General features: G+C 39.0%; 1 protein-coding gene across 5 annotated transcripts in view; it reads left to right on the forward strand.

The window, feature by feature from the left end:
* CPT1A (carnitine palmitoyltransferase 1A) overlaps nucleotides 1–25,837 on the forward strand; it is a 67,797-nt gene that overhangs the window by 24,575 nt on the left and 17,385 nt on the right. For 2 of the 5 annotated variants that reach the window (XM_075065047.1, XM_075065048.1), the window contains 10 exons: nucleotides 1,785–1,924; nucleotides 4,173–4,344; nucleotides 7,725–7,826; nucleotides 8,794–8,931; nucleotides 10,327–10,404; nucleotides 12,463–12,570; nucleotides 14,746–14,833; nucleotides 18,858–19,053; nucleotides 20,493–20,681; nucleotides 21,725–21,830. In XM_075065047.1, the coding sequence (XP_074921148.1) occupies nucleotides 1,785–1,924; nucleotides 4,173–4,344; nucleotides 7,725–7,826; nucleotides 8,794–8,931; nucleotides 10,327–10,404; nucleotides 12,463–12,570; nucleotides 14,746–14,833; nucleotides 18,858–19,053; nucleotides 20,493–20,681; nucleotides 21,725–21,830 (1,317 nt within the window). The other 3 variants (XM_075065049.1, XM_075065051.1, XM_075065050.1) reach the window with 3 other exon arrangements.

Raw genomic sequence — 25,837 nt, forward strand, 5'->3', positions numbered from 1 at the left:
GTACAGAGTTAATGAAACCCCTATGACAACCCAGTTCCTGTTTCTCTATTATGCTTTTGTTGAACTCCTCACTATGGGTGTGTCAGCGTGCCAACTGGGCACATTTTTGGGGGCCTCTAGTCTCAGACACCCATATCCTCTACCTGCATGGAGTTCCCCAGTCCAGACACCTGTTCCCCCAGGGAAGAGCTGCATGATGTACCCCAGACATCTGCCCCCTGTACCACCCAGGGATCCAGAGAGAGACAGCCTGATGTTGAGTCCTGGGCATGTACAGAGTTTCCTGCATGCTGCCTCCTTCCTTCAGGATGTGCTGGGAACCCTCTAGCATCCCCTTTCCCTCCTTCCCCTGGCAGTGTCCTGTATTTTATGAGCTGGAGAACTGGACTCTGCTGGGTCCATCTGCCCCTAATGGCAGGCAGCAGCTCTGCAGCACCATTCTGCAGGGGGAAATGAAATTCTGCACAGAACATTAATTCTGTGCTAATTTTGCTTTATACAGTAGTGCAGAATTCCTCCACAAGTGAAATTAAATAAATCTAATGGTAGGGTTCCTCCTTCACTCTTCAGTTAACAATAGTCCAAATCCCAAAATACCCAGAAGTAGCATAACATGGGTTGTCACATTTGGTGGTCATATTATTAATGAGAAGACCAGGAGTGAACCAACACAGTGTTTAAATTAGAGTAGGTAGTCATTTCAGACTGGAAGACTGGGACTTAGAAGAGCCAAAATTTTGTTCAACCAAGAGTCAAACTTTTCTCAAACGTGTATGCTTCTTATTACTTACAGAGAAGCCTCTCTGAATTATTCCCATTTCTTAATTTTCACATATCTAAGAATTTACAATAAAACCCTGGTTGTGCGTACTTTCTGTCAAAATTAAGTTTCCAAACTGTCAAAACAAATATTCATGAAATAATGACTTTTTGAAGAGTCTGATGTTACACAAATGTGTTCTAGTAAATTAAACTAAGAAATAGATAGTGGATCTTCGATGTGTGGAACACTTAGTCAAATCTGGGTTTTACATTAAATTCTAAGTATTGGGGTCTAGATTGTTGTGAATTCATTGAGCTTTTTTCCAAATGTATGTTTTTACATTGTTTGTTTATGCATTATTACTATTAGCATTGACAGACTGTAGTCTTATATAACTGTATGTGAAATACTGAAATTACTTTCTAAAATAGTTTTATTATAAATATAGAAGTGTACTTGGGATTCTTATATAACTGTGTGTAGAGAACTGTTTTAATTATATAGAAAACTTAGCTGTGTTTTTTAGAATCCAAATTGATAAAATGTTGCTGCCACACTGAGCATCTATTTTAGAGAGGCCAGTTTCAGATGAAGTGGATTTCCATTAAAGAATTACTTGTGCTAAAGAGAGCCATTCATTTCAGTCTCTCTTTAGCAATCTTCCCCACTGCAAAGTGCAGCCACTCCTGGTGCTGCTTCACGCTTGCACAGGGCTTGCAGTTTGGGTGGGCAAATACATATATTTGATATATAACTGAGAATCTCTATGCTCATTTCATGCATTATCTGGGTATAACAGCTTCTGAATCACAATTGCTTCTTCCTCCCTATCTAGTCATCTCATCTGTGTCCATCTCCTTGTTCTGAGTTAGATGTGTATTTGGAAGAAAAATATTGGATACTAATGTTAGTGTCCTTTCAAAAGCTGTTTGTATAATTAAGTTTTGGTTTGTTTTTTTTTGTATTATGAAATACTTAGCCTTTCCATATGAAAGTCATTTAAGGGATTCTGTTTTTCCAGAATGGAATTATCACAGGCGTGTATCCTGCTAGCCCATCCAGCTGGCTTATTGTAGTAGTGGGGGTGATGTCAACAATGTATGCCAGAATTGATCCTTCTTTAGGAATAATAGCTAAAATCAACCGGACCCTTGATACAACGTAAGTAGACTAGTACCTATTTCCTTTGAATGAATCAGTTTTTTTTTTATGCATACCAGCATTTCTCTTGTCAAACAGATGTATAATTTAATAAAATTTCACATACCAAGTTTTAAGTTAAAGAACTAAATCATAATACAGTATATAATGTGAAAGTCACCATGTTGGTATTACCACCTCATTTCATTAGCATGAGTATTATTTGACGAGTAAAACTGATAGCTTTTCATTGGACAAGGATAAACAGCACCAGTGTTGTGGACAGGACTGAAGCACATTAACAGAGCCTGTAAAGAGGAATGTTGTACAACCCTGCCCTACAACTTGCTTGGCTTAGGCAACGTATCTCTGAGTGCTAAACTAATTCACAATTTTAAGAAAATAAGTGAGATATCTCAATGGGATGTTTCACCTGCAGACTGACTTGTATATCAGGACACTATATCCATGTCTCTGTTTAGATATGAAGTACAGTTGACTACAGAATGTTGCCATGATTCTATTTATACTGTAGAAATTGATTTAAACCTTCTTTGACTCGTTCAGCTATGTAAGTATTAGGCTACTGGTAGCCAGAGCTATTTGGAAGCATCAGTAAATACTGTAAGCTCCGTTCTCCAAAGTCATGCAGAAACTTAGAAAGCTATTGCATGCATCTCACTAGCTGGATTGGAGATATAACTTCAGTTAGTATTTTCAGGAGTCCACCACATGTTTCAAATGTGGTTGGGAATATGTGTATGATAAACTGCACTTTGGACACTATATATTTAAATAAAAGAATTCTTATCATGCCAAGCTTGGATGGGCGTATTGTTCTATGAATTCCACATATATTCGACATGCACAAGGTATAAACACTAAAGTATTTTGATATAGTATTTTTCACCCCCAATGTTTCTTGTCAGAGGAGGAATAGTACAGACACAGCCAATCAAAGCACTGGTAGACATGAGACAAACTTTCTACAGTGTCTTCTGCTAAGTTAGTCTTGTGCAGGATGGAACCCACGCAATCCTGACTTGCAACATACTGCTCTTCTGACTCTGGGCCTTTCTTAGTAGTGGCAGAGTATGTGGTAGTTTTCTGATATGCACAAATGAGGCAAGGATGAAACCACAAACTCTTTTGTACTTGTGACGGAAGGAAGGAATTTGTTCTCTTATAGAGTTGTAAGGCTAATAGGTCAAATCATTTAGTGCTACCTTTCTCTCAGTTACTACCATTTTAACACACTTTTCTGCACATCTTGTATATACAGTCACTGAAGAAGCTGGGTGAATTATGTTAAATCATGTTGGACCTTTCTAGTGACTTAATGAGTATAAATCCAGGGTGAATGAGAACAGAATTTATCCTCTTTTCTATTCCTACAGCACGATGAGAGGAAGTGTATGGGAAAAGATGCTAATACTTAACTATTATTTAAAGCTCCCTTTTTAATAGTCATTTTTAAGGATTTGGAGAATTGATGCTCCAGAGAAAATTCTGATCCATACTTTTTAGCTCTCTCAATTGAAAAAAGTGGACTTAGCATGTAGAAAGAGACTAGCTTAGCAATGACCTCAAAAGGTGAAGTTGGTTTATCCACAGTCTAGATACTGCATTGACAGCTGAAGTACAAGTTGCATCACAGCACCCTCCAGTGTCTCTCACCTCTGAGCAGGAATGATCACCGATAGGGAGTGGGAAATTTCCCTTTGCCATTCAGCCACTCTCCTCTTTGAATTTGCCTAGATTAGTAAAAGATCTAACCATAGTAGTTTCCTTTGTGTAAATGCAGGTTAACATCTTTTACCTCAATTTCTGTTGTTCAAGGTCAACCGTACGATAAAGCCTAGAGATGTACAACAGTGAGGAATTAGGCATATTGGAGCTCCTGCACACAAACCTTATTTCCTCTCCATCCTAATCATCCCCTGCCTCCAGAATAGCCCTTACATGTGTGCACACAACTGCTTTTATGTACGGTGGTTGGCAAAGGAGGTGGTAAACTATCCCAATAGAGTTTGCCTATGCCAGAGGAATTCACCACCACACAATAGAGAATGACTTTAATGGACCAAAGAACCCCCTAATTCTCCCAGAAATCTGTTGGTGAAAGGTTAGCTGTAGGACCTCTATATAGAGCTTAATGTGGCTAGTCACTGGGAACAAGCAGGGCTCATGTTAGCACTTTTGTAGTTCTTATACACTGTTTTACCTCTTCTGATGTTAATTGGTGTAAACTGACTTTTATTTTAAATAGTGGTTATATGTCCAGCCAAACGCAGAACATTGTGAGTGGGGTACTTTTTGGCACAGGGCTGTGGGTAGCCCTTATTATGACAATGCGATACTCACTGAAGATGTTGCTTTCCTATCATGGATGGATATTCGCTGAATATGGCAAACTTTCCACAGGAACCAAGATTTGGATGGTAAGGAAATTTTGTCTGTTTCTGTTTTAATTGTGGCACTGATAAGATACCTTAAATACCATTTGATCTTTTTTTGTGTCATTAAGCTCTTAGAAGCCAGTTCCTTTAGTTATTTTTCAGTTTTCTTTGTCTCATTCATTCATTCTTAATGTTTGGTATGCATTGGGGAATGTCCTTGTACAATGCTATTTGCTCTCCCAGTGTCTTTGGTTGCTGTCATCCAGTTGCCACCTGAGTTGTTGTTGAAACTGTTCTGGTAGTTCTTGGAGAAGGGAGAGTACTTATATAATTTGCTAATTCACCCAAAGTGGGGGATCAAGTATACGTCCTACAGCCACCTCTTCTTTAGTATGGAAGTACAACTCCGAGATTAGAGGTCCGAGCATATAGTGCTGCATCTTCTACAGAATGACTTGACCTAACTGCTTAGTGCAGGATGGAGCACTAAATTTTGGGAATTGTAATCCTTGCAATGTGACATCCCTGCTCTAGATGAGAAGCACTGTAATCTACTGGATTTAAAGTAAAATAGTTGCAGCCCTCTGGTTCCTGGCAACATGGCTTTCAGTTAGATGCTCTTTACCCCAAACAACTGCAACATTTGAAAGACTATGGTTGTGCCTGATGAACAGAGAGAAAACAGCAACACAGAAGATAAAACCTGTTAAGCAGTCTAAACCAATAAAGCTCCCCTTTACTGCTCCCCTATGATCCACCTTTTTATTGATGTTTAGTTTCATTTCATTTATTCAAAATTTTTTCTCTCAAATTGATTTCCATATACACCTCTACCTTGATATAATGCAACCCGATATAACACACATTCGGATATAACGTGGTAAAGCAGTGCTGGGGGGGCTGCGCACTCTGGGGGATCAAAGCAAGTTCAATATCATGCGGTTTCACCTATAACGCGGTAAGATTTTTTTTTTTTTTTTTGGCTCCCGGGAACAGTGTTATATGGAGGTACAGGTGTAGTTGAAAATATGGGACTTTAGCCATTTTATGGTAAAGATGCAGTTTTCTATACCTATTTTGGTCTACAGTAAATATGTATTTGTTTTGAGCTTTGTTTTCTTTCATTGCAAAATAATCTTTTCAAAGTATTTAGCACTTTTATATTCAAAGCATGTTGAAAACATAAAAGCACAAAATGCCTTTGTGAGGTTAGGTGGTTTCTGTTACTCATTTTACAGATATGAGGGGAACTGAGGCAGACACCTAATGATTCACCCAAAATAGCAAAAGAAGCCATATGCCTCAAACGATGTGTTTAGAGTGATCTGTTTGCATGTGGGTGAATGCATTTTGGGGAGGGGATTTACTGTTAATCAAACTCAATTATGTCAGCAAAAATACTTACCTTGTTTTGCCCTTGGTTGTATTAAAAATTGAGTAGGAGCCTGATTAAAATAAACATGATGATACCCTTTATTTATCGCATCCTTCAGGTTTATTGCAGTGTGTGGTTAACATGTAGTGGCTGTGTTATGAAGGATGTTCAGTAGGCATGTAGAATGATATGTTAAAATAATTCTAAGGTAAATACGTATGTTATAAATGAAATTTTTGATAGTTCCCCCAGATATGGTACTGAGAGCCTCCTAATATGAATTTATACAGTACAGGTACTGAATGGTAAGGCACAGTCCACTCTGTCAAAATTGCATACACTAAGACTTGGTTATTAACACTGACATCCTCATACTCATTTTCATTGCATTCTTAGAAACTGTACTATGGACTTGTTGGGCCAGTGGCTTTTGTTAGGAATGTATTTTTTGGAGGGTGTGGGGGAAACACTGTGTAAGTTAGATTTTTATATCAGGCTAAAACTGTGTAGGAAAATCGTTCTCAAACATAGTTACAATATTTAATTTTTTAAAATGTGGTTGTAGCTAGCTAGTGTTCTTATTCTAGCATGGGCCTTAACCTAGTGATGGAATAGGTTGAGACACCATATAGATATAAGTTCGAGTTTGTCTTGCCAATCCTCTAATTTTCAAAGATGTACAGTAACTCCTCACTTAAAGTCGTCTCAGTTAACGTTGTTTTGTTACGTTGCTGATCAATTAGGGAAAATGCTCATTGTGCAGTGCTCTCTTCTAACATTGTTTGGCAGCCACCTGCTTTGTCCACTGCGCGCAGGAAGAGCAACCCATTGCAGCTAGCTGATGGGGGCTTGTAACCAGGGTGGACTGGCAGCTCCCCACTCCCTTAAGTTCCCTGTGCTGCAGCCGCCCAGCAGGCTATCAAGGCAGTTCAGCTGTCCCACCCCCCACTGCCATGTGCTGCTCTTGCCCTCTACCTTGGAGCTGCTCCCAGAGACTACTGCTTGCTGTGGAGGGGGGGCTAATGTCAAGGTATCCCCCTCCCCTCTGCTCCTGCACTCCTTACCACTTCTCCACATAGAGCAGGCAGGGGACATGGATGGAGAGAGAGAGATCTTGGGGCAGCAGCTGCTGTCTCAACTTCCTGATCCACTTAAAAAGACAATGCACTTAAGAGTGGGTCAGCTTACTTAAAGAAGCAGTGTGCATCTCTCTCTCTCCCTCCCCCCCCCCCCAAGACATGTCTGTCTCTGCTGTGCTGTCTCCCCTCTCTCGTATTTGTGCTGCGTTGTGAGAGGCTACATTAACAATAATGTGTTAACTCTTGAGGGCTCAGCTGAGTGCTAGTTCATCATTTAGCAGCAAGGCATTCCCTGGGAAATATCCCTCCCTCTTCCACTCTCTAACTTCACCAACTCAACCAAGCTTCACAGTCGTCATAGCTGTGAACAGTATTAAATTGTTTCAAATGTATACTGTCTGTATATCTATATATAATACATAGTTTTTTTTGTCTGATGAAAAAAATTTCTCTGGAACCTAACCCTTCCCTGTTTACATTCATTCTTATGGGGAAATTGGATTCGCTTAACATCGTTTTGCTCAAAGTTCGTTTTTCTGGAACATAAGTACAGTGTTAAGCAAGAAGTTACTGTAAACATATTCAGAAAAACACTTTATAGAGAACTTTTATGGTCTACATCATAGACATTTCTCCTGTCAAAGGCCTTTGGGATGGGAACAGAGGCATTTACCAGGCCTTTACCATACAACAGAGGCAATGCGGCCTAGTGGCAGAACACTAGATTGGAAAACTGAGGCACAAAGAGGTAAAGTGACTTGCTCAAGGTCACTCATCCGGCTGGTGGCTGAGCTGGGGACCCAGGTCTCCTAAGTTCCAAAGTGCACTATGAGGATAATGATGTTTACCTCCTTTGTAAAGTGTTTTAAGATCTACTGATGAAAAGCTAGGGTATTATTAATTTTCATCTTGCACATACTTTCAGTTGTTTTGAATATAATAGATTGTTTTTGTTTTTTTTATTTCAGAGGCTGGTAAAGCTTTTCTCAGGTTGTAAACCAATGTTGTACAGCTTTCAGACGTCTCTGCCACGACTGCCGGTCCCAGCTATTGAAAACACTGTAAACAGGGTGTGTTGTTGGAAGAGCTGAATTTACCTTTTCACAATTTGATTCTAAATGTAGTAATGGTTTTCAATGTCTTTTATATGATAAATTTACTGAAGTGGTTAATGCTGTTAACTTTCCAATCCCTCCAATTTTAGTAACAGATTAACAGTTATGTATCAATTAAAATAAAGGCTATGACAGACCAAGGGTAATTCAGAGTTAAAGATTGACACTTTTTCCTTTAATCTTTATCTTTGGGCCTAGGCTTTCAGTGGATAAATGCATGATATTACATGCCTTGTCAGTAGATACAGCAGCACACAATGGAGTGTGATTTACTGGGATAGAGCCCTTGATATCCCTTGCTTTCATTATCTGTACTGTGTATTCTTGATGTTATTTAAGTATAGTGCTCCTGTTATAATAGGCTTTATATTAGGAATTTCTTTAGGCAAGACTCCAACTAGTTTTAGGCTTATTTTGATTCTTGCAGGTAAAAAGTCTCTGCTGGACTTAGGCAAACTAACTATATATGAAAATTAATAGGCAACAAAAATAGTGATAGCAGTTAAGTCAGCCACCTCTAACTAAAAAACATACCTAAAATGGCTCAAAATTAAGGGAATACTTAATTCATAATATAAAATATATCACCTACTGAAAGGAAAATCACTTTTCCAAAAATTCTGTGCTAATAGATGTGCTTTCCTTTATGATTTGGTAGCAAGTAGTGAGTAGATGGGGTAGGAGTGAGAAGAGAGAGTACCATATTTGAAGGAAGAAATATATACACTAATAGAAAATGAGCTCATGTCTTTCAAGATGTATGTGCTCAATTATTTTTTTACCAACACCTGTTACAGCTGAAACCCTGTAAACCAACTTTAGAATACTTCTCTTTGTTTATTAATCTCCTTGTGAATAAATGACAATAAGCTCTAGTGAAAGTTATGACACTGACATGAATTCTTTTCTGTATTTGTTCTAGTATCTGGATTCAGTTCAGCCACTTATGAATGATGAACAGTTCAAAAGAATGGAGGGTCTTGCCAAAGATTTTGCATTTAATCTTGGACCAAAACTACAGTGGTATTTGAAACTGAAATCCTGGTGGGCCACAAACTATGTAAGCAGATGACCCAAAGGCTCTTATGAAAGCACACAGTTTAACTCTCTCTCCTACTGCATTTTTTTCCTGGTTATAATACATGCTTTTTCAATTTTCAAACTTCTGTAATTTTAAAGGAAGTCCAAAACCAAAATTACTAAAAATGCCTTGCGCTTACATCTTTACTGTCTTTCATATCCATTAATTCTTACAGTACCTCTGTATACTAGGTGAGTACATGTGTAGTCAAACACCACAGTTAAGAACTGACCAGTCCACCACACACCTCATTTGGAACTGGAAGTATGCAATCAGGCAGCAGGAGAGACCAAAAAAACCCAAATACAAATACAGTACAGTACCATGTTAAATGTAAACTACTAAAAATATAAAGGGAAAGCAGCATTTTTCTTCTACATAGTAAAGTTTCAAAGCAGTATTAAGTCAGTGTTCAGTTGTAAACTTTGAAAGAACGATAACATTTTGTTCAGAGTTACAAACATTTCAGTTACGATCAACCTCCGGTCCCGACGTGTTCGAAACTCTGAGGTTCTACTGTATTGATATCCCATTTTCTAGGTGGAGAAATTGAGACAACGATTAAATAACTTGCTCAATGTGGCACAGTAAGTGGCAGAGCCAAGAGCAGAACTTGAGAATTCCTGTCTCATTACTCTAGACCAGGCTTCCTGTCTGTCATTGAACAGGACTCAAAACCTACTTACTGCTATATTTGCTTATTAAATTAACTTGCAACTTCTCCACCTGACTGGCCTGAGATCCAGGGAGTGGAAAAGGCAGTGTGGTTTAGAGCCACCATTTCCTCCTGCTCTCCTCAGCTGCACTGAGTATGAACTTAATGCAGATGTGAATCTGTCCAATTATGTGTACGTGTTAGAGAGGGAAACAAAGCTGTAGCCACCAGGATGGCTGGGGCGGGAAGAGTGCAGTTGGGGTGGGAGGGAAAAGGGGGCACAAAAACACACCTTACTGGCCTGTTATCTAAATCTTAGCTATATATAGTAGCTTGAACAAGCTTATACAGTCCCTAAAGCAACCCTGCCATAGGATGAATAATATTTCAGAAGCTTTATTATGATGTGTACTGTAAGGACACTTTAAAAATACTGTCTGAAGAGGAGATGGGAGATTGCTTCAAAAGTTGCTTACCTGAGAGTTAAAGCTCAATTTCTGAGCTAAGCTTCGTGGGTTCTTGTGGCTCTCTTTCCCCAAACAGTGACACTTCAGCATTCAGAATTAATTAAAAAAAAAAAAAAAAAAGGCATTTCCTTCTGCACGGTGTATAATGTTAGCAGTGTTTTGGAGCCACTACAGTAGAGGACCTGAATCAATTGAAGAGCAGAGGTACAGGCTAATGAGTTTATGCTAAATTTTGTTATCTCCATTCTGTAGGTTAGCGACTGGTGGGAAGAATATATCTACCTTAGAGGACGTGGGCCAATTATGGTTAATAGTAATTACTACGCAATGGTAAGTAAACCTTCTGAACCTTTTTATAGAAACACTCCTCCTTAGGATTCCTGTTATCTTTTTTTAATACTTCCTTTCTTAATTCCACTGCTACTAACTGATATGATCTGTGCTTTCTTCCTGCTGGCATGGTCTGCACATATCTTCCAAAAGCACTGATGTCTTTTAATATGGAAATTTTCATAATAAATTCAGTTCCTCTGTCTTTAGCCCTGCTTTATTAGGTAGGACTCTGCTTCAGATTTAGAAGTTCAAAGAGTATTATTACTTCCTATAGAGCTTACTAAATATTTACAGTGACAGGCATTGCCTCTTGACTCATAAATGCCTATGACTGATTCCAGTGAGCATTCGCTGTTGACTACCCACTAGGATTTCTGTAAGGAGAATCCAAGTCTCTGTGTCTGGACTTCTGCGGTGTGTTAAGTTTCTACACTTCCTATAGCAAGGGAAGCTGTTCTTCTGTCAATGTAAATCTGCCTCTCCAAGAGGAAATAGCTAGGTCAGCTGAAGCATTCTTCCATAGACCTAGTACTGTCTACAGGGGTGGGCAAACTTTTTGGCTTGAGGGCCGCATCTGGGTGGGGAAATTGCATGCAGGGCCATGAATGTAGTGCTGGGGCAGGGGGTTGAGGTGCAGGAGGGAGTATGGGGTATGGGAGGCGGTGTGGTGTGCAGGAAGTGGCTCAGGACAGGGAGTTGGGGTGCAGGGAGGGGGTGCAGAGTGTGGCAGGGTGCTCAAGGTAGGGGGTTAGAGGGCTTAGGGCAGGAGGTTGGGGTGCAGGCGGACTCCGGCCTGGTGCCACTTACCTTGAGCGGCTCCGTGGTGGTAGCAGCATGCAGTGGAGCTCAGGCAGGCTCGCTGCATGCCCTGGCCCCACGCTGCGCTGCACCGCACCACTCTGCTTCCAGAAGCAGCTGGCTCTACATCCCTGTGGCCCCTGAGGAAGAGGGGGCAGAGCAGGCCACTGGAACATGGTGCCAGCCGCTTCCAGGAGTGGCGCAGAGCTCGTGGCGCCTTGGGGGTGGTAATCCCACCGGCTGGATCCAAAGTCCTCACGGGCTGAATCCGGCCCACGGGCCGTAGTTTTCCCACCCCTGGTCTACACTGAGGCTTAATTCAGCTTAACTGTGTCTCTTAGTGGTGTGAGATTTTAGGTGTAGATCAAGCCACAGACAGTGATGACAGCAGTTTTTCATAATACAACTTCACAATGTCAATCGGAATTTATAAGTTGTACAGACATAGTCCCAATTCATCACAGCTCCATATACTACTTAATCCACAAGCATGTTATTATACTAGATGCTGCTTTAAATTGTTGAATATGTACATGTTGGAAATAAAAATATATGAACTTCTGTTATCAGAAAACAAGCACTAACTGCATCCAGGCTTCACTGTCTCCATGATTTGATTTGAATTAAGGTTTTTAGTATTGTTTTTCTGTTGCAAGTGTGATGCCTGGTCTACACCTAAAATGCAGGTCAGACTAGCTATGTTGCTCAGGAATGTGAAAAATACACATCACTGAGAGATGCAGTTAAATTTACGTAAGTCCTAGTATAGATGCTGCTAAGTCAATGGAAGAATTCTTCCATCAATCTAGCTACCACCTCTAGGTAGGTGGATTTACTACAGCAATGGAAAAACCTGTTCTGTCGCTGCCTCAAGTATCTACACTACAGTGTTGACAGTGGCGTAGCTGCAGCTCTGCTGCAATAGTGCTTGTACTGTAGACCTAGCCTAAATAAGCTATTTGATACACTAGATTTTGGTCAACAAGTCTTCAATCTGATGCTATTCAAGGAGCAGGTAGTGCTATTATTTTGTGGCTTTTTAAGAAAACTTGTTTTAAAGTAGGAAGTTGTTTGTTAGTCACACTACGGCTAGTGACTTGGCCAGTTTCCCTACATGAACGTCTTTTCTGTAATGACGCTGGAATTAATTATGGTGAAAATTATATTTTGACTAATGCATGATTAATGAACCCTGTTTGCTGAATGGAGTTTGGCAATTATAGTACACATATTAACTTACCTTTCTTCTATCTTCAGGACTTTCTGTATGTTGTTCCCACTTCCCTGCAGGCAGCTAGAGCAGGTAATGTTATCCATGCCATCCTGCTCTACAGGAAAAAACTGGACAGACAGGAAATCAAGCCAGTATGTAAATCCATTTCAATAGTTTCTAATGTCTTCAAATTTACTTTTTAACAAATCAGCCTCCTTTTTGAAAAGTAACCTAGGAGAGTAGTGCCTTATGTTAAGGTACAGTGTATGTAACTGTAGCTAACGTGTGGCCGCAAACTCATTGTGGGTGTTAGTTAAGCTCCACTCGTGGGACCTTCTGTTTAGAAAGATGTAGACCTCTACAATGGAAGCTAAAGGCAAGCTTCCTTTTGCTACAGTAGTGTTTGAATTTAACTTTGCTGTGAGCTGCACTCCACTGGAGGGCAAAATAGTCATGTTCCACTTGATTATTCTGCCTAGTAGAAGCCAACGATATACATACATGTTAATTAGTATGATATATTCAAACTGCAGAATTCTGGACTACCCTGTAGGAAGATGCAATTGTGTTTTGGGGTTTGTTTTTTTTAAGGCAAGTTTTAAGATTTGTGCAGTAGGATTTTAGTGGACAAAAGGCAGATGATAATGAAAATGTCATTTTCCAGGAGCAGCAGGAATGTCATGCCGGAATAGTTTGCATTCTTTGTTTACCTTCATGCTGCTCTCTGTATTCTTAAAATGCAGCATATGTGTGCATGCACACACACACGAAGAACAAACAGGACCAACCCCGAGTCCTTAAACTTAGGCAAATAAACCTGGCAAAATGGAGGAACCTATGTAATGGGCATATTGATGTGGAAATTGAAATGTGACAACTACCATAAATCTAAGTGGCAGAAATCCATCTAACTACATTTCCAGTCTATCCTCACAGTACTTCAGTTCTAAAATAAGTAAAATTGTGCTAAATTTTGAAAAACTTCAAACTTTTAAAATCCTGAAAACTAAAAGTAAAAATTCAGTAAGTTTATCAAAAAGTGCAGCCTTGGGGAGGGTAATAAAAAGCATCAAGAAATCAGGGTTTTTTAATACCTGGGTAAAATCAGATCATTGCACTGCCTTTTGAGTAGACATTAAGTGCTAAATAAGTTAGGAGGCTAGAGGCATTTTCAAACCAAAAAGTAGATTAAAACTTGTGTAGAGCTAGAAAATCCTTTGTGTGCATGCCATTGAAATGGATACTGCATACCAATAATGCATCACATAGGGCTGTTGGAACCTGCTGGACAAAATTTATTCCTAGACAATCTTCTTTCTTAAAGCAGGCATCTCAGGGAAGTGACTTCTGCTATTATGTTGCAACTGAAGCAGTTGAAGGATGTGTCCAGAAAATCATACTAGAGACAGATGCAAACCAAAATCCAGCATCTGAATAGTTCCAGACTTTGGGGAAATTCAGATCCTGATATGGGCCTTATGACTATAGTACATTTCGCTGTGTCCTATAAAAATTTAAAAATAAGTCTAGAAAATTCTTAACCTCTATTTAAATGGTGTTTGAAAACATTAGAAGAAAACATTTCTAAATATGAATATCTCCCCTCTCCATTTTGGTGGCATCACTGTTTGTTTTAAAAATAGTCATCGAATGAGTCTCAGGAGGATGATTAGATTTTTTTTTTTTTTTTTTTTTTTTTATGGAGTAATGTACAGGTAATGGCATGCCAATGGCTTTTCTGTTGGTTCATACAAAAGGCTTCCCCTTTCCTCTGTGCCTTCAGTTTGTAGTTAATTTCTACTCAGTTTTGTGGCCATTAATTTTAATGAATAAATGCTGCTAATGGAGGGAATCAGTTCTGCTTGATACCTAGGATCATATGACTGTTTTAAGAGACTGCAGTCTAAAAAGAATCTGTTCTCTTGCATATATACATATATAAAATATGTTCACTGATATGCCATGTAACTGTGAGGCATCAGAGGCTGTGAAGAGGCAACTCCCAATGGATGATATGAAGTTCTGCATCAGTGATTGGTATTGAGAAAACCTTGAATCTGTTAAATCCACAGCTTTGATCATCTGCTTTTAAAGGGGAAGCTCGTAGTAGCTGGGCAGTATACATACGACTAGTGGAAAAACTATGGAACCTAACATGGGTAGGTCAGAGGACAACTGAAAAGAAAGAGGGGGGGGGGACGGTCTTTGATGTGTTAAGAATCCTCATGTTATCCTACAGTCTCTCTCTAACCAGCATGTGTGTGTTTTCTCTCAATTTGCTAATTGTATATATAAAAACGCAATTGTAACGTACATTTGCGGCATAGATTCTTCTGATGGGATCCACTGTTCCACTCTGCTCAGCTCAGTGCGAGCGAATGTTTAATACCTCCCGTATCCCAGGAGAGGAAACAGGTAAGCGGGGCCAGCCAAGGACAAGGAACGTCAGGAAATCCAAACAGTCTGCAGAATATTTCTGAAGGGTGTCCTCTTAATATATCCATAAGCTGCTAGACCTGTACTTTCAAAGAGCAAAACCTGAAAAAGGAGTAAAAGATGCTGTTATGTTAAACTGAATGTGTGCCATGAACGTTTCTCAGCGATTAGGAAATTAGCTTAATAGTTTCATAGACATTTCTCCTTTTTGACTGACTTCAATTAGTACGGTAGTATTCTGACAGATTAATGGTTTTTGGCTGTTCCTTTCCTTTGTTTAGAAGCTGGCCCTAGGAAACTGTTTACTGCCTTGTTGTTTCATATTTACTTTTTCCTCTATTCTGTTCCTTAAGGTCCTTTTGGTTTTTATCTACATTTTTATCTCCATGAAAGTTCCATTCTCTGTGAGATCTCACAATCGTTTGAAATCTTTTTATTTTGTTTTTGACTTTCCTTTTTTCCTTTCAGCTTATGATTCAAAATACCATCCCAATGTGCTCTTCTCAGTATGAACGTATGTTCAACACTAGTCGTATACCAGGCATAGAGACAGGTACAGTTTTAGTCCTGTCAGTGTTTTTAGCCCCTACTTGCATCTTAACCTTCTTTGTACATAGTAAGAGATGTTACGGTTGAAAACACCTATAGTAATGACACTTTGTTTCCAAACTGTGATTTCTCCGTAACATGCTGTAAGATAATTATATTGCTTTTTATAATAATTAAGAGCTCAATTCTTCAAAGTTATGAACTACTTCCACAGCGTTGTGAAGGCTTGTCAATATAATAAAGGAAGTGTCTACTGGTTAAAATGGAGGGGGGAGTCTACACCTGTAATTTGTTCTGTGTCTGCCACTTATTGTGTGACACTAGGCAGTTCCCTTTCCTGTGCTTAGTTTACCTGTAGGAAAAAAAATTATTCACCTACCTTACAGAAATCATGAGGTTTTAAATAATTGTAAAAGGTTTGAGCACTCTTCAAACACACATCACTCTAATGGTGGAGCAATATAAATAGGACATATAGTAAATAGGTGTAGTTAATCTTTAGAAAGAGAGAAAAGGGAGTAGCTAGAAAGTAAGGCACTATTATTTAAATTGTGTATGTTGTATTCCAGGTCTGCATTCATAAGAGATTTATACATACTGGTAGTTCTGGGCACTAGCAAAGGGATACGAAACCTTTCATCACTAGTACAAATCACTGGGCTATATGAAATGGGTTGATGGTATGTGACCATATTACAAAAAACACTCTTGCAGTTGGTACCCTTGTTAATCTGGGAAACTAGAGGTATGTTCTTATCCCCAAAAGTGTCTTCAGGTGAGAGTTGAACTGCTAAGGTTATTAATCTCATCTTCCACCAGCAATTACAAATTTCTACAAAAGAGACCATCCTAACGAACATACAAGAGTACATACATTTTACACACTTTGGCATTTTTAAAAATGTTTCTTGCCATTTCTTAAAATTATATCCTGCAGCCCATCTTCTGTTACTTAATCCTGCAGTGAAGTCCCAATGTTTAGTGTTATATAAACTTCTGTAATGGTGGATTGTGGTGTCACAAACACAAGGTAATAATTCACTGCAGAATAAAACAATTACTTCTGTTCAGGAAAAAAAACAAAGAAAATGGATTCAGAAGTAGATAGCTTTTTGTTTTAAAACAAAAGTCTTAACAAAAACAGGCCAATTCTCCTTTGTAGAGAGATTTGTTAAGAGTATTTAAGCCATCAAGTATCCTCAGTCAGAGCAGTGAAGACTTATAGAATCAGACTATCAGGGTTGGAAGGGACCTCAGGAGGTCATCTAGTCCAGCCCCCTGCTCAAAGCAGGACCAATCCCTAGACAGATTTTTACCCCAGTTCCCTAAATGGCCCTCTCAAGGATTGAACTCACAACTCTGGGTTTAGCAGGTCAATGCTCACACCACTGAGCTATCCCTCCCCTATGTCAAGTAGATCCTTGGACAATCACAGCTGATGCTTTGATGAGAATCTTATTATACATGGGAATCAGATGAGAGCTTGGTTGAATCTTCTCAAAACCAATGGAAATACATTTCACATCAGTAGTTGTTGTTAGTTCTCACTTGCAGCCAGGATGTCCTTGACTAAGGCATAGAAGGAGGGAAAGGAAAAAGAAGTCTTCCAAGGGGAAGGACCTTCAAAAGGTCCAGGGACCACAGAGACTGCTCTTTTTGTCTGCTTCTTGGGTACATGTTGCCCCAAAATGAGCAAGGAAAAAAGCAAGACTATGACACTGATCCCCCCACTTTATATCCCTCTCAGTGCCTGAAGATGGTCTGGGCATAAAGAGGCTTGGAGGAATAGGCTCTGACCTGTAGGCAAGTTCAGGGTTTGTACTATAATTACTTGGAATGCTCTGATAAGAAACAAGCCTTGATTCTGAAAGTGTAAGAACGCTATGTGTAGGTGGTTCAAATACTTTCTGTGCATTGAGCTTTGCAGAAATATGATATAAAATTGACATACTGTTATTGTAACAAATTACAGTTAAAGTAAATTCTGTACATTTGAAAACCACTACAGTTGCACCCTAATTTTTCTGCTGCTCCAGGCAGCAAACTTAAAGTATTTTATATGAAAATCTTCTGCCATCTTCATAAAATAATCACTTTCCTTTAATCATTGTTTCATGTCCTGTTTGCTGTTTTCAGTTTCAGCATGTTTTTCATTTTTCTATTAAAAATAAATTTCAGTTTTCTGTGAATAATGCATATAATGTGTTGGCTTTGTTCTTATTTTGCACAATGTTTACTGAAATCAGTGTTTCTGCATCTTGAAGGGATTAATTTCTATTTTCAATAATGACTGGAATGGTATCTTAAATTATTTATATAACAGCCTTAAAATATAGGAATTTTATGTTTTAAAAATACGTATTTCACTTCCACATTGCCAGTGATGAAACCTTAATTATCTTAGTACAGTATCCATTAAACAGTTACATTATGTTTAGTTGTAAGAGAAAAAAATTAAAATCTTATGACAACAGTGAACTGTTTATATGAGACCTCAGAGATAGAAAAGACCAGTGAGATCATCTGGTCAGTCCACCCCCACCACCGTAGGAAACCCCTGCAATTTTCTTCAAACATTACAGATGTACAGAAATAACATTATTTTTCTAGTAATAGAACAAATGTTTATGGAAAGTTATTTATGTAATATGCTAATCTTTTCATACTTTAGGCACCTAAATCTATATTTAGGCACCTAAATAAGTGGTCTCAACATGAGAGGTGTGGAGCACCTGAAATTCTTATTGAAATAGTGGAAGTTGAGGGCAATTGGAACGACTGGAAAAGCAGGGTCCTGATCCTCAGTCAAGAGGTGTGGTCCCTTTGTAAAAGCACAAAGGAGCCATAAACTAGTGTACTGTGGCCAGATAAGAATCCCCAAATATAGAGTTGAATCCCTGAGTGTCAGTATGTTCCTTACATTACTACCCTTTTCATAGCCCCCATCTGAGGGATGTGGCGGTAGCATTGTTGACTCCACCTGTTCCCAGCTTCCAGAACAGATGTGATTGTGGGCCACAGGCATAAGTTAGGGCAGTTCTGAAGAGCTTGGGTGACGTAAAGCCACTTTTACACCCGCCGATCCTTCACTGACTTCCTGGGTATATCACAGAACTGGAACTCAGGTCACTTTCTTAGTTGCTTAACATTGGCACCCAAGTTAGAATGTGTTTGCATTATGTATATATGAAATTATTATAAAATTTAGGGTTTTGTTTGGCTATTTTGTATAGCAGTATGTTCTTGCTAAATTTCAGATAATATAATGGGTCGCCAATGTTATAAATCAAAAGAAAATGTGGGATTTAATATTTTGTAAACAAGTATGCTTAGACACAATGGTATTTTTATGGTAAGCATATGCCCTTTAGAGTTAAACATTCGGTATCTGCTTGTTTGTATCCTGACATCACATGACCTAAGGTTGCTTTCAAACCTTTGATTCTGATTTTAGACACTATCCAGCACATGAAGGACAGCAGACACATTGTCGTGTATCATAAGGGCCGTTATTTCAAAGTCTGGCTATATCATGATGGTAGACTGTTGAAGCCTCGAGAAATTGAACAGCAGATGCAAAGAATTCTAGATGACAGTTCAGTACCTCAGGCTGGAGAAGAGAAGTTAGCAGCTCTTACTGCAGGAGATAGGTATGAATTTTTTCAAACAATCTTTTCTGATATTTGAAGACAGTTGTTTAAAGATGCCAGGCTCGGTGCCAACTTCTGAACCTTACTGTCTGCGGTTAGTTGATTATTCCATAATCTGTGCTGTTGCATATCACTGTAATGTGAAACAACCGTTGAACGCTTTCTGGTTTGGGTTAGAAGTAACTTGGCAGTGACCTGTCACCTTCATGCACACTTTCTGCCTATTTGGAGTTTGAGAAGCTTGCTTTAATTATGAAACAAAAGTGAATCAATGAGTGTTTAGTTGAACAATATTTGATGGCTAATGAACATTTGTATAAATCTGTTTTCTGGGTATTATTGTACCTACTAAAATTATCAAATTTTAAAATCAAGACACTTTGTCAGATTCTGCTGTTACGCTGGTATAAATCCAGAATATCTCTCTCAACTTTAGCGGTGTTACTCCAACCTAATTTATGCATATCTAATTGAAAAAGTAGACTCTGATTGTCTTGACTGAATTTATCCCTGTTACAATTTCACTGAATTCAGTAGCCTTACATCAGAAATCAGTTTGTCCCCTTGTTTCTGGAAGATTTGGAAAACAAACACATGAAAGCTTAATGGTTCCTTATTTTTACACTGTTCACTTCTTTTTTCAGGTTTTTGGTTTCAAATGCACATCTTAATGGAAAAATGTACTGTATGTTAAATGTACAGTTCAGTAGCATAGTATATGAAAACCTTTCTTTTGGAGAGTACAGTCTTATTTATATTATAACACACATTTTGGGTATCTATAGTATATAAATCACACATGCACGCAATTGTACATGTTTGACTCCAAAAATCTAGCCATCTGCATACAAGAGAATTGGGTTTCAGTTCTTGGACTCGGATTTCAGATATTCAGACCTTTATAAGTTAAAATCTCAGACATAACCATTTCATTAGCATAGTTTTAGGCTGAATGTGTGGATCTATCCAGGTTCTTACATTGGTCTCCTTTGTCATAGTATTTGAGCACCTGTAGATTTGTTTTGTGACCTTTTATATCTAATTTCTAGTGTGTTTGTGACTTTCCACAGAGGTACATCAAAAAGTTGTGCTTTGTTAGGCTGTAAATTTGCAAAATTTGTAGTATGCATTTTGTGTACCAGACACATGTTTAATTCCTGAAAACCAAATTTCCTGCCTGTGTTCTACTACTTGAGTTGGCCTCTGATGGTACTGTAGTAATTCCTTTTTCATCCCAGGACTCTGATTCAAGAATATCTGTAGCAATATCCTCACCTGTTACTGCTAGTATAAATTCATTAGGCACAGGGTGAAAGCCAAAGGACATTTAAATCTGTTAAAAAGTAAGATTGCCCTATAGAATCATACTGTGCTCTTAAAGGTAGTAAAACACTGACCAATTTACATAATATGACCATAAATTGAAATTCTTGCTGCAGAGTACCCTGGGCTAAGGCTCGTCAGGCCTATTTTGTACGCGGGAAGAACAAGCAGTCCTTGGATGCTGTGGAAAAAGCAGCTTTCTTTGTGACTTTGGATGAAACTGAGCAGGGCTACAGGAAAGAGGATCCAGTGACTTCAATGGATACATATGCAAAGTCTCTGCTGCATGGCAGTTGTTATGACAGGTATAGCAATGAGCAGGTTAGTCACAATGAGCAGGTGGCTATTAGCCAGGATGGGCAAGGATGATGTCCCTATTCTTTGTTTTCCAGAAACTGGTAATGGGTGACAGGATGGATCACTTGATGATTACCTGTTCTGTTCATTCCATCAGGGGTACCTGACATTGGCCACTGTTGGAAGACAGGATACTGGGCTAGATGGACCTTTGTTTTGACCCAGTATGGCCGTTTTTATGTTCTTAGGTGGGAACAGTGCCACTTACTCACGTTACTTTACTGAAGAGGATTCTGGTTCATGTGTAACGTAGTGTGGTGTTTACCTTTTGTGTGTATCCTTTAAATTGCACTGCATACTCTTGTGGGTTTTGGTCATCTGGTAATCAACTCATTATTTATTATTTTACCATAGTGGTGGTTTTGTTCAATCTGCTACTTAAATCAGTCACTTTTTCCCCATGTTTCTTAAGCATCATATGTACCTGTGTCTTACATTTCATAATTCACAGTCAGTTATAGTGTCATAGTCACACTGAAGTTCGCGAATAACCATAATAAGCAACATTTAAGTTTGTGGTGATGTTTGGCCCCAAAGAAAACTTTAAAATTCCAGATTTTCTTTTAGTTAAAAATAAATGCACTTGTCTGTTTGAAAACTTAAAAATTTTCAATATCTGGAATATCAAACAGACGTAAAATGGTTAAGTGCCTTTATTTATTATTATAGTTTTTAAATACAAATCCTAATACACAGTTGTAAACTATAATCTAGCATTACCAAATTCACTTGATAGGCAAAATTCACAGAAGACATCAACTTGTTTAACTCTGTTAGCTTGGGTAGAGTTGCACCTGTTTTTGCTTTTAGGGCATTTGGTCCAGTGAATTTATAGGCTGGTTATTTCTGTAGCATGTTTTTAAATCTTTTCTCAGCTATTCGTCACCTGGAATTGTGTGCTGGTGTATCTAACTGAATGAGAGAGATTCAACTATGTGTCACCTTGAATGAAAACTTTTAAACATAAAAAAAAATTTTTTTTGTATTTTAGATGGTTTGACAAAACATTCACTCTTGTAGTGTTCAAGAATGGCAAAATGGGCCTGAACACAGAGCATTCTTGGGCAGATGCTCCTATTGTTGGACACCTTTGGGAGGTGAGTGTTTCTATAGCTGACAAAGTAAGGTAATGGAAAGGATTCTCTTATCTTGGTTGGTTCTGTTTTGTGAATCCTGAGGCTAAAGTTTGTTTAAAGCTACGCCTACTAAGAAAGTTGTATGTTTGATATTGTGAGTTCATAGTATTTCATGTGGGTACGCATGTGCTCCATATGCCTGAAACCAGAAAATTTTTCCAACCAGTGTCCGTTGATTTGCACCTGCACCTCTGCTCTCCTCATGCTTTACACCAAGAGTATAAGGGGTAGGATGGACCTACTGCCTCGCCACTTCCTTCTTACTGCCATATGGTCTGTGTCAGAACCTCCTAGGGTCTGGAGTGTCTCCTTTTTTCCAGACTTCAATCCTAAACTATTTCAAAGTTTTATCTTTAGTGGTAGTGTTTAGTTTTTATTAATTTAATTAGATTCTCCCCTCTCCTCCCTGGGAACCCATCTGCCTCTTGGTACAGAAATTAGATTATGCCCAGAGCACGAGGTTTCAAAAATGTGTCTCTTGCCCTCACTCTTTCTTGGTCAGAAATGACCATCAGCGCTGCCTTAGAGAAGCACATATCTCCACGAGGTGCAATATCTGTTGCTCCATCCCTAGCAGAACCTGACAGGTGTTGCAATTCCACCTTAAAAGGCAGTTCATGGAAAAGGTTATTTGGACCTAATCAGATTTGGGCTGAGAGAGACACCTTCTCTTTCTCCTGTACCATCATCCAGAGTCAGCAAGGAGCATGACAGAGGGTGCAAAAGTCACAGTACCCTGGACCTTCCACATTGACCCAAACTTCCCCCTTCTCCCCCTGCCAATAGATATTTTTGATGGGATGACTGGGAGTTGTGAACCACTATTGATGCCATTTTTGTCCAATCTTTGCATATACTTGGTCATCCAGCACTCTCTTCCCACAGCTGGAGTGTAATAACAGACGAGGGTGATGAATGTCATCCATTCCAGCTATATCATCACATTTCTCTCCATGCCCTCTCCAAAATCTCCTTCCCTATACCTCTTCAGGGACCATTCTCATGAGGAGATCCTCCTCCAGGGTGTAGAATCCCTCCTCCAATGGAGAGTGATAGATTAGGTGCCTCTTCAACATCAAGGAAAGGGTTTCTATTTCTAGTAGTAGTAGCACAGATCAGACATACTGGCTTTGCCATTGTCCCATATTTAGATGACTGACTTTTTGTGGGAAGGGCATGCATCAGCCTCATCACTGCTTCATCTATTATCCCTAGGAGTCTATGTAAACATGAAAAAGTCTATCCTGATACAAAAGCAGATTATAGAATTTATAGGAACAAGTCTAGACTAAATCCGGGCAAGATGAACAACTTGATAGATCAGATCATGCACAACCCTTGAACATTGGTTCAGATTTCCCTTTTTCTCTTGGGGTGTATAGCATCATGTTCTTTTGTCAGACTCCACCTACATTGCCTGTGGTCTTGGCTCCAAATAGTGTATATATACCAAGCAAGCATAATGTGAACATCAGAGTGATGGCCTCACTAACTTGATAGAAAAACCCTGGACAAGTCTGTGTGGGTTCTTTTCCTATCCCTTATACCCAACAAGATGATAATTCTGGATGCCTCTCTGCTAGGCTGGGGAGCATATGTGGACAGTAACGTGGTGCTGGACACTTGGATGCCCCAAGAAATCAGAATGCATATAAATCTTCCAGAACTCCAGGCAGTCTGAGAGGCTTGCAGAGCATTTCTACCATTCATCCAGTCTCACCATTTATTCATAGTGTCAGAAAATATAACAATCATATTCTACATAAACAACCAGGGAGGAGTGAGATCCATTCACTGGGTACAGAAGCAGTCACCTTACAAAACTAATTTTATCAAAAACCATATCATGCTATCAGCAGTGTACTGTCCAGGAATCCAGAACTCACTGGTAGGCAGCCTCAGCAGGTATTTCACCATCAATTGCAAGTGAGAACTACACAATTCACTAGTGAACAGCATCTTCGCTCGAGGGGAAACCCCACTTGGGACCTGTTTGCTTCTAAGGCAAATAGGAAATGCAATACATTACTCCAGGAGAGCTCAGGGAAAGCACTCCAGAGGCAATGTTCTCCTACTGCTTTGGACAGATCACTTCAGCTATGCTCTTCCCTCCCATTCCGCTACTAACTCAGGTTCTACAGGCAACTGGACAGGGCATAAGTCATCCTCAACACCTCTGAGTGGCCTGGAAATTCTGGTTTCCAAGTCTATTGCAAAAGTTGTCCCATCCACCTGTCAGCATTTGGTCCTCTCAGATCTCTTGACTCAGGAGAACGGCAGTCAAATATCCAAACCTGGATGCGCTTCATCTCACAGCTTGGTATGTGGATGACATCAAACCTAGAACATACCCTCTGTGCAGAGTAAGAGGCGATCAGGGCACTGGCGTGGACCAGCAGACACTGCTTGCAAGAATTTTCAGGTCTCAATGTGCTTCCCTACAGTGGACTACAGATAGGGGACCACACACCTCGAAGAACTCAAGTTGCAAAGGTAGATAACAGGAAGTTATCTTTATTTGCACATGAAGTTGTGCACAAAGGTTTATTTGGTTTATAATCTGTCTGTGACATGCATTTCACTTAACCTGTGTGCATATTTCTGAAGTTCTGACTTTTTGTGCTTTTTATGAAATTGTGATTGTGAAGAATTTGAGGAAACATAGTATCAAGGCTGAACACTCTTCTAAACCATTCATTGACAGGGCTGCAAATTGACATGTTCAGGTTGTTCATTGTTGTGTATACTTTCAGTGAGTGGAGAGTGCCCGCCCCCCCCTCCCCCCCGCTTTTTTAAATGCCCATCTGTTTCTCTGTCTCCTGACCCTATCTATTTTATTTCATTGTCAACACCGTTCATTGCCTCAAAACATTGTTTGATCTTTTCACCTTTTAGAGTTTAAGCATATATCCACCCTTATTCACTCTAACAGCTCTCAAAACCAGTACAAAAAGGGTAAATTGGTTGCTCTGGAGACCATTTCGACTTTATTTTACATTTGTCTGTTATACCTTTGTCCAAAGTGATTTTGTCTTTTTCATACATTTTTGGTATTAGCTAGTAGTTTTTAATATTTCAGCAGGGAATATCCTCATCTAAAAGCCTAGTAGTTTTTCTGTTGTCTCTAATTAGAAATTGCAAAGGGATTCTGGGACTGAGATTGCCCCCAAGAGTCTAATTTTGATTAGCTTTTCTATTCAATCACTAGAGAGGAAAAATTCTTCTAATTCTTGTTTTAGGGAAGCACTGACTATTATTTATCTCCTTTCCTTAATATAGGCACTTTTAGGGTGGGGAAACAACTTCTTGCTAGTATCTTAGAAGCCTAAGAATAAATTGAATTTGGTTTAATTTTCTAAAGGATTAACTACTGTTAGCTGATTATACCTAAAGATATAGTAAATTAATGGTTAGATTCTAAGTACCAGTTGTGTACCAAGTAGTTGGCATGTTCTGTCTGTCCAGTGGAGAAATTCAATAAGAAGCAAAAGATTGAAAGTATGCATGGAATAACAGGTTTGATACAAAGATGCCCTGTTCTGTACTCGGTGTGCTACCACTGTGTTGAGCAGATTCAAATATCAACTTGGACTCCGTTGAGAAGGAGTATGTAGACATCAGTGGGATAGTCACTTTCTTCTGTAGTCTAGTTTACTGTACAGCTGCTGCTGAGACCTACACAAATTTATGGAAAATTTGTTGTATTTGTGATAAGACATACTGTGGAACTCCCATTTTTACGGTAAAACTGTTTCTGTTCAATTAAGAAATCAAATATTTCTACCATGAATACTAGCAGTCTATAAAAAGTGCTTACAATAAACATAAAAAAGCAAGAGGCAGCATTCATGTATTTATTATCTAAGTATTTTTACAAGCCTTTATTTTATAAACCAAGAGGCACCTTTTATCTAGGATCAGGCTAATATCCAAATAGCTCAGTCTCTGCTTTTGTTAATGCAAGGTTC

Source organism: Chelonoidis abingdonii, chromosome 4, assembly GCF_003597395.2.
Source record: "Chelonoidis abingdonii isolate Lonesome George chromosome 4, CheloAbing_2.0, whole genome shotgun sequence".
Classification (NCBI taxonomy): Eukaryota; Metazoa; Chordata; order Testudines; family Testudinidae; genus Chelonoidis; species Chelonoidis abingdonii.